General features: G+C 39.7%; 10 protein-coding genes across 10 annotated transcripts; 6 read left to right on the top strand and 4 right to left on the bottom strand. All coding sequences in view use genetic code 12, as the record gives it.

The window, feature by feature from the left end:
* Positions 1-38: 38 nt before the first annotated feature.
* Positions 39-509, top strand: CPAR2_200270 (mitochondrial 54S ribosomal protein mL59; the record flags this gene model as incomplete). Its single annotated transcript, XM_036808861.1, has 1 exon — positions 39-509. One exon carries the CDS (start codon positions 39-41, stop codon positions 507-509), a length of 471 nt encoding a protein of 156 aa, XP_036665556.1.
* A 78-nt stretch (positions 510-587) lies between these two features.
* Positions 588-944, bottom strand: CPAR2_200260 (mRNA splicing protein; the record flags this gene model as incomplete). The annotated part of the gene is made up of 1 exon (XM_036808860.1): positions 588-944. One exon carries the CDS (start codon positions 942-944, stop codon positions 588-590), a length of 357 nt encoding a protein of 118 aa, XP_036665555.1.
* Positions 945-1,115: 171 nt separating this feature from the next.
* Positions 1,116-2,177, top strand: CPAR2_200250 (uncharacterized protein; the record flags this gene model as incomplete). The annotated part of the gene is made up of 1 exon (XM_036808859.1): positions 1,116-2,177. One exon carries the CDS (start codon positions 1,116-1,118, stop codon positions 2,175-2,177), a length of 1,062 nt encoding a protein of 353 aa, XP_036665554.1.
* A 277-nt stretch (positions 2,178-2,454) lies between these two features.
* CPAR2_200240 (uncharacterized protein) lies at positions 2,455-5,496 on the top strand (the record flags this gene model as incomplete). Its single annotated transcript, XM_036808858.1, has 1 exon — positions 2,455-5,496. The coding sequence occupies one exon, from the start codon at positions 2,455-2,457 to the stop codon at positions 5,494-5,496; it is 3,042 nt and encodes a 1,013-aa protein (XP_036665553.1).
* Positions 5,497-5,614: 118 nt separating this feature from the next.
* IAH1 (isoamyl acetate-hydrolyzing esterase) lies at positions 5,615-6,391 on the top strand (the record flags this gene model as incomplete). The annotated part of the gene is made up of 1 exon (XM_036808857.1): positions 5,615-6,391. One exon carries the CDS (start codon positions 5,615-5,617, stop codon positions 6,389-6,391), a length of 777 nt encoding a protein of 258 aa, XP_036665552.1.
* Positions 6,392-6,426: 35 nt separating this feature from the next.
* Positions 6,427-8,055, bottom strand: CPAR2_200220 (uncharacterized protein; the record flags this gene model as incomplete). The annotated part of the gene is made up of 1 exon (XM_036808855.1): positions 6,427-8,055. The coding sequence occupies one exon, from the start codon at positions 8,053-8,055 to the stop codon at positions 6,427-6,429; it is 1,629 nt and encodes a 542-aa protein (XP_036665551.1).
* A 1,017-nt stretch (positions 8,056-9,072) lies between these two features.
* On the top strand, positions 9,073-10,332 carry PRO1 (glutamate 5-kinase; the record flags this gene model as incomplete). The annotated part of the gene is made up of 1 exon (XM_036808854.1): positions 9,073-10,332. One exon carries the CDS (start codon positions 9,073-9,075, stop codon positions 10,330-10,332), a length of 1,260 nt encoding a protein of 419 aa, XP_036665550.1.
* Positions 10,333-10,530: 198 nt separating this feature from the next.
* Positions 10,531-13,017, top strand: CPAR2_200200 (CORVET complex subunit; the record flags this gene model as incomplete). The annotated part of the gene is made up of 1 exon (XM_036808853.1): positions 10,531-13,017. One exon carries the CDS (start codon positions 10,531-10,533, stop codon positions 13,015-13,017), a length of 2,487 nt encoding a protein of 828 aa, XP_036665549.1.
* Positions 13,012-14,109, bottom strand: CPAR2_200190 (4-hydroxybenzoate octaprenyltransferase; the record flags this gene model as incomplete). Its single annotated transcript, XM_036808852.1, has 1 exon — positions 13,012-14,109. The coding sequence occupies one exon, from the start codon at positions 14,107-14,109 to the stop codon at positions 13,012-13,014; it is 1,098 nt and encodes a 365-aa protein (XP_036665548.1).
* Positions 14,110-14,211: 102 nt separating this feature from the next.
* On the bottom strand, positions 14,212-14,634 carry CPAR2_200180 (anaphase promoting complex subunit 11; the record flags this gene model as incomplete). The annotated part of the gene is made up of 1 exon (XM_036808851.1): positions 14,212-14,634. One exon carries the CDS (start codon positions 14,632-14,634, stop codon positions 14,212-14,214), a length of 423 nt encoding a protein of 140 aa, XP_036665547.1.
* Between the last annotated feature and the right edge of the window lie 115 nt (positions 14,635-14,749).

Below are 14,749 nucleotides of genomic sequence, written 5' to 3'. Positions count from 1 at the left end.
TACTTATTCAAACCACGGCTTGCCCAACAACATCAAGTATGTCCCTTACAGCCAAGGAGGCATTCGCAAAGCTTCCTCAAAAGCTACATAACTTCTTCATTAAGTATCCACCAAGACCCTTTTCTGAATATAAGAATGGACCATCAGTGATATCAGACCCAACAAAGAATCCATTTTTCCCAAATAAGAATACCGAAACAGGAAGGTGGCATAGCTCGCTATACTCACGCCGAAGATCTGCTGACTTGTACAAATTGGCGAAGAAATTTGGCATACAAGATCTTTTACCACCAACTCCAAGGAAATTCCACGAAGAGAAGTATAACAATAAGAAATGGATGCAAGGTATGATACAACCAGCTGGAAGAGCCGACCAAGCTGAATTGGAGGAGAAATTCAAGAAGAGAGAGGAAGCAATTAAAAACATGGACAAGATCATTGCCAAGGCAAGGCCAGGCTACAAGAAATTGTTGAAAAAGAGAGAAGAAAAGAAACCTACATGGTTTTAAAAATAGATGTGTATATAGATGAGGAATTTTGGTTCCATTGCTTGAATTCAATTGAAATTGTATATCGCTATGGTATGCTCAACGACCACTTCCTCTGCCCCTTCCTCTACCACGTAATCCTCCTCGTTTTACAGGTTTAGCACTTGGACCGGCCCCTTGACCTTTAATCCTTGTTTGAGATTTCTCCAAAACACTATCAATGTTTAAATCTTCGGGTAGTAAAATCTGTCTTATTTGGTTGCCTCTAACGTTGATATATTGTAACAAAATTGGATCCTGATATTTCTGTTGTAGTTTAACGTTTTTTAAATTGAGATTCATCAGTGGTGTACACGACAATAGCGTCCCATTAATGATATTTCCATTTTTCAATTCAACTGTAACCGGTTGGTTTGTTGAGTTGGGTATGTTCATTAAAAATCGTACCAATTTCATCTTCGGGTTAGGGTTGGGGTGTAGTGTGGTTGGGTTTACGCAATGAGTTGAATCAATTCTCATTAACTTGTACTTTTTTGTTTTTTTCTTTGACTTGGCGCTTTGAATTGACAGAACAGAGAGAACAAGTTGAAAATAACACGACAATTCAACCAGCTGAGTCAAAACACCATGACCAACCCATTGATAGAAAACATTAAAACAATTCCTCCAGTGACTCGTTTTTTTACCATATCAACCGTATTGGCGTGTTTGGGTGTCACTACATTTTCTGCCTTTCCGTCGTTGTATATCAACCTAAATGCATTATTTAGCGATTATACGATTGTTCGAGCTGTGTTTCGACACGGGCTGTACTTTGACATTTTTAAGGCTGTTGCCACAGGGATTCTAGGATGGTATAGGTTTGTTACGTCATTTTTGATCCCACCAGGTATCATGTCTACAAATAGGATCAATGCTTTGTTTGATGCTTATTTCTTTTACACATTCTCCAACCACTTGGAAGCCCATGAAGGCAAATTCAAGGGTAATTTTCCAGACTATTTATGGTTTATTATCTTGTGTGGGTCGTGTATTCAAGTGTTCAATTTGGCATTGGAAGCTATCACCGGAAACTACTCGCCAGCTACTTACTTCCCACATGAGAATTTGCTAGCCTGCTTGACATACGTTTGGTCAAGAAGTCTAAAGAATGCTAGGATTAATTTGTTAGGGTTGGTCCCTATAAAGGCGTATTATTTGCCTTTGGGTAACTTAATCGTGAAGCTAATACTCGGTGGGCCTGTATCGCTTATTGATACTTTGGTGGGTATTATAAGCGGGTACTTGTACCTTTGCGTTCAGCTGAACACTATGCCAATCTACAATTTGCTACCAGGAGCCTATGGAACTCCAAAGAAAAGGAGAAACGACGAAGGCAGAAGAGTTGGAATGACACACATTGATAATCCTGCTCATTTCGGTGGCTTTCAAGCTGATTACATCGAGGACAGCATATATGACAAAGGTTACTTGAAGGCACCTCAATGGTTGTACAACCTTTTGTCATACCCAACTAACACATCTGTTAGAGCCACTGCATTTTCCCCAGCTCCCGGAAGAGCAACTGCTCCCTCTTCTTTCTCAACAAATCACCAAAGAGAAGCATCGCCGACCGGAAGCACCACCGGTTACTCATGGTTTGGAGGGAACACGGCATTTAAAGGAAAGGGCCATAGGTTGGGTGATTAGTTTCAGAAGCTAGATTTGTGTCGAGAGTAAGGCTGTATTTGAAAACTCAACAAGGCTTTAGAAAAAGTCATACATAGTGAATGTTGCGGCGGCACCGTTGTAGAAAGATAGTATATATACCGCTCAAATCTGTGTTCTCCGTGTACAATTTTGGGGAAACTTGCGATAGTTTCACAAAAATCGTGTGTAATCATAAAAACAATAGAAACGTTCAACATTTCAACCCACGTTCCAACTCCCTCTTGAACGTTATTAACTGACAGTTTCATTGCGGATAATGTCTACACCGATCGTTGGGGGGCTGTCGAAGCCCAATACTCAAAGAGCGTTCAGCAGCGACGACCATCGTGAACCAGGCTCGTCGGCAGTGCTGCTTGCTGGAAGCACTACGAGAAATAGATCAACGAGTGTTCAAAGAAGAAAATCGAAACCATCTTTGATTAAACATGGAAGTGTCAGTCACCCAAAGTTGATATACTCAGTTGATGATGATATCAACGAACAAGCAGATGAGAACGGTGATGGAAGTGATGGAGCAGAACACGACAATAAAATCAAAAACGACAAAGATTATCTTGAAGGATATAATGACGCATTGAGGGCATTTCACCACAGGAAAAGCAGTAAGAGTCCAATGAGACTGTATCAAGACATTTCCGAGAGAACACCGTTGCGTACGCCTGATGAATTGGTAGACATTGAATCCGTAATTGCTAGAGATTTGCAAGAGGCAGAACAAAACATTAAAAGACTAAAAGCCACAGACCCAAAACGATTTGGAAGTGTTGATAAGCTAGACTTAGTTGCAGATCGTCAAGGTGGAGACGCTGATGAGGATGGAGACGATGACGTAGATGTCGATGAAAATGGATCTATACACTCAAACTCATCCACTGAGTCATTGAATTTGAAAGATAGGCAAAACGCCATCAATGAAACCCATCCCTTTGGTATAAAGATTTGGAAACCTTCATTGTACAAGAAGAAAAGATCGGTGGCAACGAGAGCTGATGAGGATATTCATGATTTTGACCCACGGCGGCCAACTTCGTCCAGAATCTTCTGGGGTGTTAGATTGACCAATTTGATTTGGAGTTTAACAGCCGGTTTGTTGATGTACGTGGCGTGCCTAATTGGAGCACTATTTGTCTTTGTATTCTCAGGCTTTGCGATAAGTTCCGGTCTGAGATTGTACGTTAGAGCATTTCTAAGATTGGGGAGATATTGGCTCTATCCATTTGGGAAATTCGTGCTCTTGAATAAGGAGAAAAACTACATGGATGAGGACCAGTTGGAGGGTAGAACCTTGAATGAGTTTCATCAATGGAGATTACAAGAAGAAGGACGACTCTTTTTTGCTCCACCTCGACGTTACACTGGCTCCGCAGAGGAATCAGCACCATTAATGAAAGATCACAAAGGTAGACCTTTGAGGGATGCCTACAACTCATTGGCAACTGACAATGAACACAATGAACGACAACTTGATGGAGATGAAGACGATAATGATGAAAGCAACGATATCAAGGTTAGATTCTTTGGCCGTGGGGATTGGACAGCTGGGAGGATTGCATTTTATTTGTTCTTTTACCTCATTGTGCAGCCCATCTCCTATTTTTTTGGTTTCCTCAGTTGGTTAATTGTATTTGCTATACCCATGGCTAACATCACGTCTACATTGAATGACCACGTCAGACGTCATCCATTGGCATTAGATTTTGAGCTGGAAAAAGAATACTACAAGAGAAGAGAAAAAGATCCGTCATTGAAGAAAAAGAAGCAAGTGATATTGTTGTGTACTTACAGATGTTGTGGTTGGCATTACTACAAATACACTATCGACGGTACAAATATCTTTTTCATAAACTTGCTTTTCATGGTCTTGTTTGTCATTGTCGATTTCTATTTCTTGAAGGAGTCTTTGCATTGGGATTCAGTTTTGACTGACTCGAATATCATTTTCTGCTTATGTTTGTTTTCAATTATACCATTGGCATACTTTATCGGGCAAGCTGTAGCATCAATTTCAGCGCAGTCTTCAATGGGTGTTGGTGCCGTTATAAATGCATTCTTTTCAACCATTGTCGAGATTTTCCTTTATTGTGTTGCTTTAAATCAATCAAACGGAAAGTTGGTTGAAGGTTCCATGATTGGATCAATACTTGGTGGTGTGTTACTCCTTCCTGGGTTGTCCATGTGTGGAGGTGCATTGAAGCGAAAGACACAGAGGTACAATCCTCGCTCTGCTGGGGTATCCTCCACCATGTTACTATTTGCAATGGTTACCATGTTTGCTCCGTCGTTGTTTTACCAAATTTATGGCTCGTATGAGATAAAATGCAGCGGATGCGATGAAGGGAGCGGTATTGATGATTGTAATAAGTGTCGTTTTACTCAACCATCTTTTACATTAGACCCATTATACTACAAAGTTGTCAAGCCATTTTCACTTATTGTTGCTGTTGCATTATTTGCAGCATACGTATGTGGGTTGTTTTTCACCTTGAGGACCCATGCGTCATTAATTTGGGCAACAAACTCCCATGAAGCAGTTAAGAAGGAAGAACATCCAAGAACCCCTAGTGTCGTAAGTGTAGCTGGTTTGGATCAAAGCAAACAGCAGCAACTACAACAACAACAACGATCCTCATCCCAGCAAAGGTTGTCGATAGCACCACCTCGTAATATGGAGAGACGCTCTGTTGATAGTGTAGTCTCGACTTCAGAGGCTGACATTACTAAAGAAGCCAAAGAGGACGTGGAAGAAGGTGGTGGTCATGATGCTCCTAATTGGTCGAAAAAGAAGTCAACTATAATCTTGCTAGGAGCCACTGTTTTGTATGCCATCATCGCTGAGATCCTTGTTAACAATGTGGACTCGATTCTTGCTGATTTTCCAATTGATCCTAAATTTTTGGGATTGACTATTTTTGCATTGGTTCCGAATACAACTGAATTTTTAAATGCCATCTCGTTTGCCATAGGTGGTAATGTTGCATTGTCAATGGAGATCGGTAGTGCCTATGCATTGCAAGTTGTCTTGATCCAAATTCCTAGTCTTGTGGTTTACTCTGTTTTAAAGAATTTTGTCAATGTTGAGCAAATATTCTCACTAGTTTTTCCCAGGTGGGACATCATTGCAACATTGATCTCCATCTATTTATTTACATACATTTACGCTGAGGGGAAGTCAAACTATTTCAAAGGTGTCATTTTGATTTTGATTTACTTGGTGGTGATGATTGGATTTTGGTTTAATGGGATCATTGACGGGCTAGATGATAGCATGGGAGATTATCTGGTATCGTGGAGCCGTTGATTTTGGTTACTTTTGTAGATTGTAAGTAGCGTCAATTTAATTCAACTTTTGATTTTGTGAACAAACAGTATAAACGAATCGAAAAAGATCCACCTACTACAAGAGTCCTCCACTGGCAATGAATTACGACAAATTTATCTTATTTGGTGACTCAATTACACAATTTAGCAATCAAATAGTTGATGGATTTGCTCTCCAGCCTGCATTACAAGAGACGTACATCAGACGACTTGACATTCTCAACCGTGGTTTTAGTGGATACAATTCAGAGCATGCCAGATTGATTCTTCCTAAAATTTTAGAGTCCGAATTGAACGAATCTAAGGATAATGTGAAGATGATGACAATATTCTTTGGTACCAACGACGGATTTATTGATAATAATCCTATTCAACCAGTGGAGTTGTCGAGATACAAAGAGAATATCGCATACTTGGTAGAGCTAGCATTGAAGAACAACGTGAAACCAATCGTGATTGGACCGAGCTTGCACGATCCGAATATTTTAGCTGAGTCTTCGGGTGGTGAGGTACAGACAGAAGTTGCTACATGCGAAAGATACTGGCACTATGCTCAGGGCGCAAAGAATGTTTGCCAAAAATATAATGTTCCATTCATAGATTTGTGGGAGGAATTTAGAAACGACGGTGGCTGGACAAAAGAGCAATTATTTTCATTCAGGAAGGATTCCCCGGAGTCACAAGTTGGTTCATTGGGTAGTTACTTGAATGATGGTATCCATTTCACCCCCAAGGCTTACAAAATTTTGCACACTGCCATCATGAACACGATTGAGCAACACTACCCAGAATTTTTACCAGAGAGTTTACCCTACAAGTTGGCTTATTGGGGAGACATAGACCCTAAGAGTTTAAAATCCATATTCAAAACATAGTTAGGGGTAACTTTTATAGATCTATACAAAGCTTTTCAATCCGAGTCTAGCTTGATTGAGTTGCTTAGCTCTATATCCTTTTCATTTGTAGCCCTTTTTTCATCTCTTGTACTCAAATAGTGTACTACTTGTGTCAAGATCAATCCCACTGAAGCCAACACTGCCGTGTACGTAAATCCAATAAAATATTCAGGCTTGTCGTTGGTGTTCCAAACAAGAATGGGAACCCATGCTCCAGTGACATATGCCAACGTATTTGTAACAACCACAACAAAGTTCCTCTTCAAGTCATCGGCATAAAGCAATCGATTAACCCAAGAAAATATAAATGGCTGACCCCACATTGTGGGTATACCAACCAAGAAATAGCAGAACCAATGCAATCCCAAAGGAATATTCCACGAGGCAAGCAAGGCACATCCTATTATCAAGCAAACAAAAAATGCATTAACAAACCAAACATTCTTTTTACCACCTAGAATATCATTGACGTAAGCAAATATGATTGTCACACCAATAGAAATAGCACTTAAAATTGAGGGCCATGTATTATAAACACTTGACGGTTTGTGCAAGTAGTTTTTCATGAACGATTGGAAAGTCGGTTGACTATGAGCAGCACCACTATTATTGTAACACAAAAAGAGTAGTGGAAACACATAGATATGCCAAGTGTTGAAGAATGACTTGATCTTCTCCCAAGTAAAAGGTTGTCTTGTGTTCAACTCTGCCCCTAATAGTCTTCTCCTTTCCAATCCAACCAACTTGTCCTCGTCAGAAAAGTAAAATGCATCAGTCGTCAGTGGCGTGTTTGGGTCTACAAGCATGGTGTACACACCAATGGGAAAACTGATGACCGCATCAAACACAAACATCCATTTAAAAGGAGGCAAACTGGAATGGCTGAATCTCTTGATAATAGCTTCTTGCAAAAGAGGACTAATTATCCCTGCTAATCCAGAACTAATAGCGAAATATGAAGAACGTTTCAGCAACTCTGGTGTACCATAATTAGAGCCCAACAAGTATTCCAAGGCTGGAAAATAACCAGATTCCAACAACCCTATGAAAAACCTCAAGGCATACATTCCCTTTATATTGGTTGGTGGAACAGTTATCATCAACACTGTTAAAATCAGCCAAAGAATCTCCAATCCCCCAAGATAAAATCTGGCAGATATTCTGTGTAATATCATATTTGACGGAATCTGGCCTATGATGTAACCGACAGTGAATAAAGTAACCATATAGTTGTACTGATTGTTGTTCATATTGTAATACTCATCCATACCATTCACATAAGCAGTGGTGACATTTGACTGATTCAAATTCTTTATGAAATAGCCTAAACAGGATGAAGTCAACAAAAAGAAATCCAACTTGACCAAGTATTTCTGTTCTCTGGGGTGTTTTCCAGTACCGTCCCAAAAAAATTTCTTGATCCTGTAGCTTAGAGAGTTGTCTCTTTGCTCCAACTCTTCAGGGGTCAACGTTGAGCTTGAAATGTCAATGTACTGTGATGGAATTTGCTTTTGAGTAACGCTAACATCGTTATTCTTGGTGGGGTGTAAAAGTTTGCCAGAAGAATGTGATGAGTTGGTAGAGACTGTTGTAAGTCGCCCCACCTCCTCTTGTGCCAAGAGCAAGTTCTTCAAGTTTACCATGCCTTATTTAGAAATTTGCAACCATCTTGGCAACTAACGGCAAACTTGAGTTGGTTTATATACGCTTTGTCTCCATATAAGCCTTGGAACCCAAGGGTTGTGTTAATTAATCAATTGCATTGTTCAAAGGCCAATAGTGAAATCAAAATTAACTGTGGCGTCATTCTTTAATTTGTTAATTTATTGCACACACACACCTACAATATAGAATTAGTGATGTGCATTTGACTGCTGTTGCTGATTTGTAATCAGATGTAATAGTTATCCATTGGAAGTTATATGTAGGATGTTCAGTTGGATAGTATATTCAAAAATGTAAGCAATTTTATTGTTCAAAAAAAGTGTGGCGCTGATAGGAACGGGCGGAGAGCGGTATTTTGCCACTTCCATTGCATTGTAGAAGATTGTATAGAAGTAGATACTTGTCGGGTAAATATGACTGATCTCGTACTCCGTATATTGAAGACAAAGACAATAGACTGGTATGGGCAAGTGACTATAGCGGTGTCTTATATTCACGCAATCGTTAATCCCTATATCGCAATTGTGGTTGCAAAAAAAAAAAAAAAAAAAAAAAAAGAAAAAGAGTCGAAATTGCATAGCAACAATGAGCACAAAATTGATGCAATAGAATCAGGGGTTAATACCTTTTTGAGATTGGCTGATAAACTCTTCCGCTTTTTGCTTGCAAACGTCTGTGTTTGTTGATGAATTGTCTTTTGAAGGTGATATTTTGAAGGTGATAATAAATGATTAAAAAGTTTCTCTTCTTGAGCTTCTCAGTCTAAGTGAATTGTGGTGTTCCAGAAAGTTTAAGCTAAAACATCAAGGTGTGGTGAATACCCCATTCTCACGCTACTTCTATGTATGCTTTTCTACTTTATCCTTCGCTCCTGTTTCACTGAAATAGTCGGCCCAATTTTGTCCCCGGTAGCGCTCACTAACTGATGAGTCAACTATGAAAAATTTTGAAACTGTTGACTACTGAAGCAGGTACTTCAATTTGATATGACCACGATGGAGGGGAAAAAAAGGCAGCTTACCATTGTTGTTAAAATAGGTTCATCCTCCTTGGTCGATGCTGTCACCAGAGAACCCAGAATTGCAAACATGGCACTAATTGTCGAAACCATTACTAAACTTCGTCGGCAAGGACACAAGATCATTATAGTATCCTCGGGAGCTATTGCCTTTGGCATGAAGGTAATGAAGTTGGAATCAAAGCCATCCAAACTATCTGCAGTACAGGCGCTTGCTTCTATTGGCCAGGGCAGGTTGATAGGATTGTTTAATGATTTATTTCGCCAAATGGATCAGACCACAGCACAGATATTGATCACGAGGAACGACATTGTTGATTACACGCAGTACAAAAATGCCAAGAATACGATAAATGAGTTACTAGAAATGGGGGTAATCCCCATAGTCAATGAAAACGATACATTGTCTGTTTCTGAGATCAAATTTGGTGATAACGATACGTTATCTGCTATAACAGCTGGTATGATCCATGCTGACTACTTGTTTCTTATGACCGATGTGGAATGTTTGTACACCGACAACCCAAGATCGAATCCAAAGGCGGAACCAATTTTAGTAGTTGACAATATTGACGATTTGAACGTAAGCACAAATGATGACGGAGGAGCCGGATCCGATGTTGGGACTGGTGGAATGACAACTAAGTTGATTGCTGCAGGTTTGGCTACTAATGTTGGTGTCACCACAATCATTACTTTATCAACTCAACCACACTACATTTTAGACATTGTTGCTCATATACAATCACAAAAGGAAGGGTTAAGTATCGTTGAGCAGCGCAAAATTTTACAACATGACATCCGTAACAAGACAATTCCCCTACATACTAGATTCCTCAGTTTGCCTCAAGATACACAAATCAAATCAGATAGAAGATTTTGGATACTTCATGGATTAAAGACCAAGGGGGCACTCATTATAGATGAAGGTTGTTTTGCTGCACTCACGAGAAGAGACAGAGCAGGCCTTTTACCCGCTGGTATTATCGATGTAGTGGGAAATTTTCATGAAAATGAATGCGTTGCAATCAAGGTTGTAGCTGATAGAACGAAATTATCCGAGCATGACATGGTTGAGGTTGGTCATTGTCGTGTGAATTACACTGCAAATGAAATAAGAATGATTAAAGGTCACAAGAGTAGTCAGATTGAATCTATTCTAGGATATGCTGATAGTGAATATGTTGCTCATAGAGACAACTTGGCTTTTCCTCCAGTAACCCCATCTTCCAACTAGTCTAGGTGTATTTGTCTATAGTGAGGAATCGTTACTAGTTAAGATGTGATTTTTGTATTACAATAATGGCGTTGTGTAGATAGACCTATGACTGTGCATAATAGAAGAATGAGGTTCTTTTTTTTTGGCTCTTGTTTTTTTTGCAAGATTAACTCTTCAACTCCAAACTTTTATACCAAGTGTGAAATTCACTCATTCATGATCCCCTACTTGATAGATCCATTGATTGATGACCTACCCTTGAAGCCGAGTGAACACATTTCGGCAGTTGCTGCACACGATCGAAATATTTACATTGGCACTTCAAAAGGAAGTTTATTCCACTATCATTTATTCGAAGATGCAACAGACTATTTGCAAATCACGCTGATATCAGTTGGAAGTCATGAGATCACACAGTTGTTGCCATCCGAGTCATTACAGAAGTTGTTTCTCGTTATTGACCGTACGCTCTTGGTATTCCAACTTCCCGAACTCAGCCCGAACACCATTAGACAGTTGAAGAATGTACAACACATATGTTTGATGGAAAATGGACTGTCACTTATGATTATCAAACAATCAGAGGTTCAACTTGTTCAACTTCAGAATAATTCATGGAAGTTGCTACGAGAATTCAAACAACAAGGTGCTATACTTGGAACCGCGCCAATGAACAACTTGATTTTGCTAGCAAATGAGAATTCGTATGAAGTATTGGATACACGCTCTGGAAGCGTCATGCCACTTTTCGAATACAAGTCTAATATTAATGTCTCCCCATTTATTGTGCTTTTCGAAACGCCTAGCACAAAAGAATACCTACTTACAATTGCCTCGGATGAGAATACTTCCATTGCACAATTTATCAGCGACTTCGGAGATGTAACGAGGGGGACTTTGACGTGGTTAGATAGCGGGTACCCTCGCGGCGGCGTCGTTGTTGATTGGCCACATACTTTTGCATTGTTTGAAAAGTCGATAATCATATCATCCTTGGAAACACTTGAAACAGTGATGGAGATAAACACTGAGAAGATAGTCACGCGAGAAGGTGGAAGATCAGATACTTTTATTAACTTCCGCATTCAAAAGCTTCAAGTTCTTTTTCTGGATAAGTCGTTGCAGGAAGTGACCGGACAAGCTACGGAACTGAATACCAACATGGTTTTGTATGACAAATCAAAGTTGTTTGTCATTCATCAGAAAAGTTCCACACTATTGGCGAACAAAGCGTTCCACGAGGCGATGGAGTCCAATGAGTTTGACCATTTTTTAGCTATTGCAAATGACGATTCTCTGTATGTGCATGTTCTCAAAACAATGGGGGCTTTTTTAACTGACAAAGACCCAACAGAGATGCTAACAAGGAGGCAAAATGGTGAGTTGATTATTGAGCCACACATGGCTCTTCGACTATTGGGCTACGACTATCCCTGCAATGTTTATCCTGGATTGAAGGATGTCGTAGACATGTGGGATTTTAAAGACGAGGATGCGACGAGGAGGTACTTGCAAGAATTGAAACCCGCTGATATGACTCCCGAGTCAAGATTGTTGTGCTACAAACTTCTTTCAGAAAATCATCTTGAGTCATTAATAGCTGAGGATAAATGGAACTTTTCATCGAATGATAAGAAAATTATAGACGTGTTGATTCAGAGGAACAAAGTGTTTTTGGTCTCCCAAATATATAAAAGAACAACCAAACTGTCTGCTGTGACCTCGGCATATAAGGAGTTCTTATTCCAATACTTGGACAATAGCCTTGTTGATGATGCTCTCGACTTTCTAGCCAATGAACGTCTCGATGATAACGACTACACAAAGTTGATATTGGAGATCTTAAGGTTGAACAAAGAGAAAGGGTATGCATTGATGCGACAGTCCTCTGTGTATCGCGAAGTTAACAAAAAAATCTTGGACGAATTGTCTGATGACCTGAAGGGAGAAAAAGATTATGCTTTATTGCGCATCGAACTACTCGAATCCTCATATGCTGAAAATGATGGGTTACGAGGGGAGTTGTTGGACTTGATCTCATCCACTTTAGTCGCGTTATACGATAGCAAGATTGAAGAGTATATCAAGAAATTACATGACGAATACAAGGAGATGAATAACCTCTCCAAACACAAATGGCCCAAAATATCTTGGATAGACTTTGTTGCTTTGGCTAAGGAAAAGGATTATCAGATGTTTATTGAGTTGTATCTCAAGTCCTTTGAGTTGTTGATTAACATGGATAATGTGCATCTAGAGGAACTGCTCTTCCAGTATCACAAGCTTTACATAAATCGTGATATACCAGGATTGCTTGAGTTTGCTGATTATTCCACTGCAGAAAGACTTGCATTGGGTAAGCATGCTGCACAAAAGAAACGCTATTATGAGCAGAAACGTTTAAATCAATTTAAGGTCAACAAAGAGGACCTTCTACTCATATTCAAACACTTCTTGAACCTTTATGAATGTGAACCTGTGGAACCCGCAATCCAACATTTTGTGGAAAGTTACAGCTCACACGTCTCCCCCTTGATGATTGTTAACCTACTTCCGGACAAATTCCCACTAGTATATTTGACAAAATTTCTCAGAACCTCCATCACAAATATGCAGCTACAGTCGAGAGAAAAAGTAATGACCAAGTCAATTATTAAATCGGAATTATCTAGAACTAAACATTTAATAAAAGATCTTTCATAGAAAGCCTAATAGAAGCAAAATATAATCGAATAAGATACCATACCAAAAAATAAATCCAGTTTGAATGTTTGATGAAAAGGCACTCCAGCAACTTTTTTCATCATCAAGGTTGACATTAATTATCTGTTTATACAACCTGGTGATGGCCACAGCTCCAGCAATGTAAAATCCCGGACCCATAGAATTCATGACTCCTGCCATAGTATAGAATCCAGCTTGTGCAACTGTCAATCCTTTAAGTATTGGTTTAGTCTTGTCTCCCCATGCCAACGCGGTTGACTTGATTCCAGCTTTGATGTCGTACTTTTTGTCTTGGTGAGCATAGATCGTATCATAGATCAAACACCAAATCCAATTGGAAATAAATAATGGTACAGCCACCCATAAATTCAAAGGAGCGCCAACCGCAGGAAACCCCAAAAGACATCCCCAACTGAAACAGATTGAGAGCATTGCTTGCGGGTAATAGGTGAATCTTTTGAACAAAGGATAAGCAAAAACAAATGGCAATGAAAATGCTCCTAGGTAAAAGCATTCCCAAGGTAAGCTCAATAAAACAGCCAATCCAGCAAAACATTGAACACCAAGCCATGCAACTGCTTGTGGAACTGTCACTCTTCCGCTTGTAATTGGCCTCTCCATGGTTCTTGCAACCTGATTATCTAAATTTCTATCGCATATATCATTGATGGTACATCCAGCACCTCTCATTATAAGTGCACCAGCTGAGAATAATCCAATAGCTCCAAGTGTTGTTGTCAAAGGAGCGGCTATGGAATACGCGGCCATGGTTATTCCCCAATAACAAGGTATTAACAACAACCAAGTTCCAACAGGTTTCTCCAATCTCATAAGTTCAAAGTATGGTATCCATTTTTCAGGGAGATTCTTGAGCCACCCCAATTTCGCTTCTCTAGTGACCCGAGCTAGTTCTAGTTCCTGTGGGGTAAATTTAGACCTTGCGAGTTTTATTTGAGCCTGGTGGGAGGAGAGCTTGGCATTGGAACCATTTAATTGGGATAAAATTGAGCATGCTGAAAAGAGCCGTTTTGAGATGGGTACTTTGAAGGGAGATAATAAGCGAATGGACATGGTATAGGTGATGTTAACGTAGATGAAGTAAAAAAAAAAAAAGTTTCAGCATTCTTTTCACCATTTTTTTTTTTTTTCACATGAACATTTTGTGTGTTCGTGTTAATCGCCTTCAGCGTCGAATGCTTCAAATTCCAGCTCGTTATTCGGCAGAAGCCTTTCTCTCATTACTCTATGCCCATCAATCAAAGTTTTGAGATTGGCATACTCAACCAGCGAGCCATTCGCTATCTGCTTGAACGTAAATATTTGTCTGCACATTGGACACAACCCCTTTGATGATTCCTGTTCTAGCCATTTCAATATGCAGTGTAAATGAAAGTTGTGGGTGCATCCATGTCCAAGAATGACTGGGCACTCGTCGCCGGGGTATTTGCAGGTGGGACATGCACCATCAAAGGAGACACGACATATTCCACACAATTCCTCGACGTATCCACTATTGTTGCCAGTATTGGGAAGAGACGACGATAGGTCCCAATGCCAAGTGCAGAATCCTTTCCACTCGAGCACGGTCACTTTCATTTTGGTATCTGTATGGGAGGAGCCAATTTATTGTCGTGATGTGGTAATGCTGTTGATTTTTTGTGTATCTGTTTTTTGTTTTCTTCTTCTGTAACGCGAAATTCTAAATGCTTTA

Source organism: Candida parapsilosis, contig 005809, assembly GCF_000182765.1.
Source record: "Candida parapsilosis strain CDC317 annotated contig 005809".
NCBI classification, from domain to species: domain Eukaryota; kingdom Fungi; phylum Ascomycota; class Pichiomycetes; order Serinales; family Debaryomycetaceae; genus Lodderomyces; species Lodderomyces parapsilosis.
The sequence above is the reverse complement of the archived record's forward strand: the minus strand, read 5'-3'. Positions and strand labels throughout refer to the sequence as shown.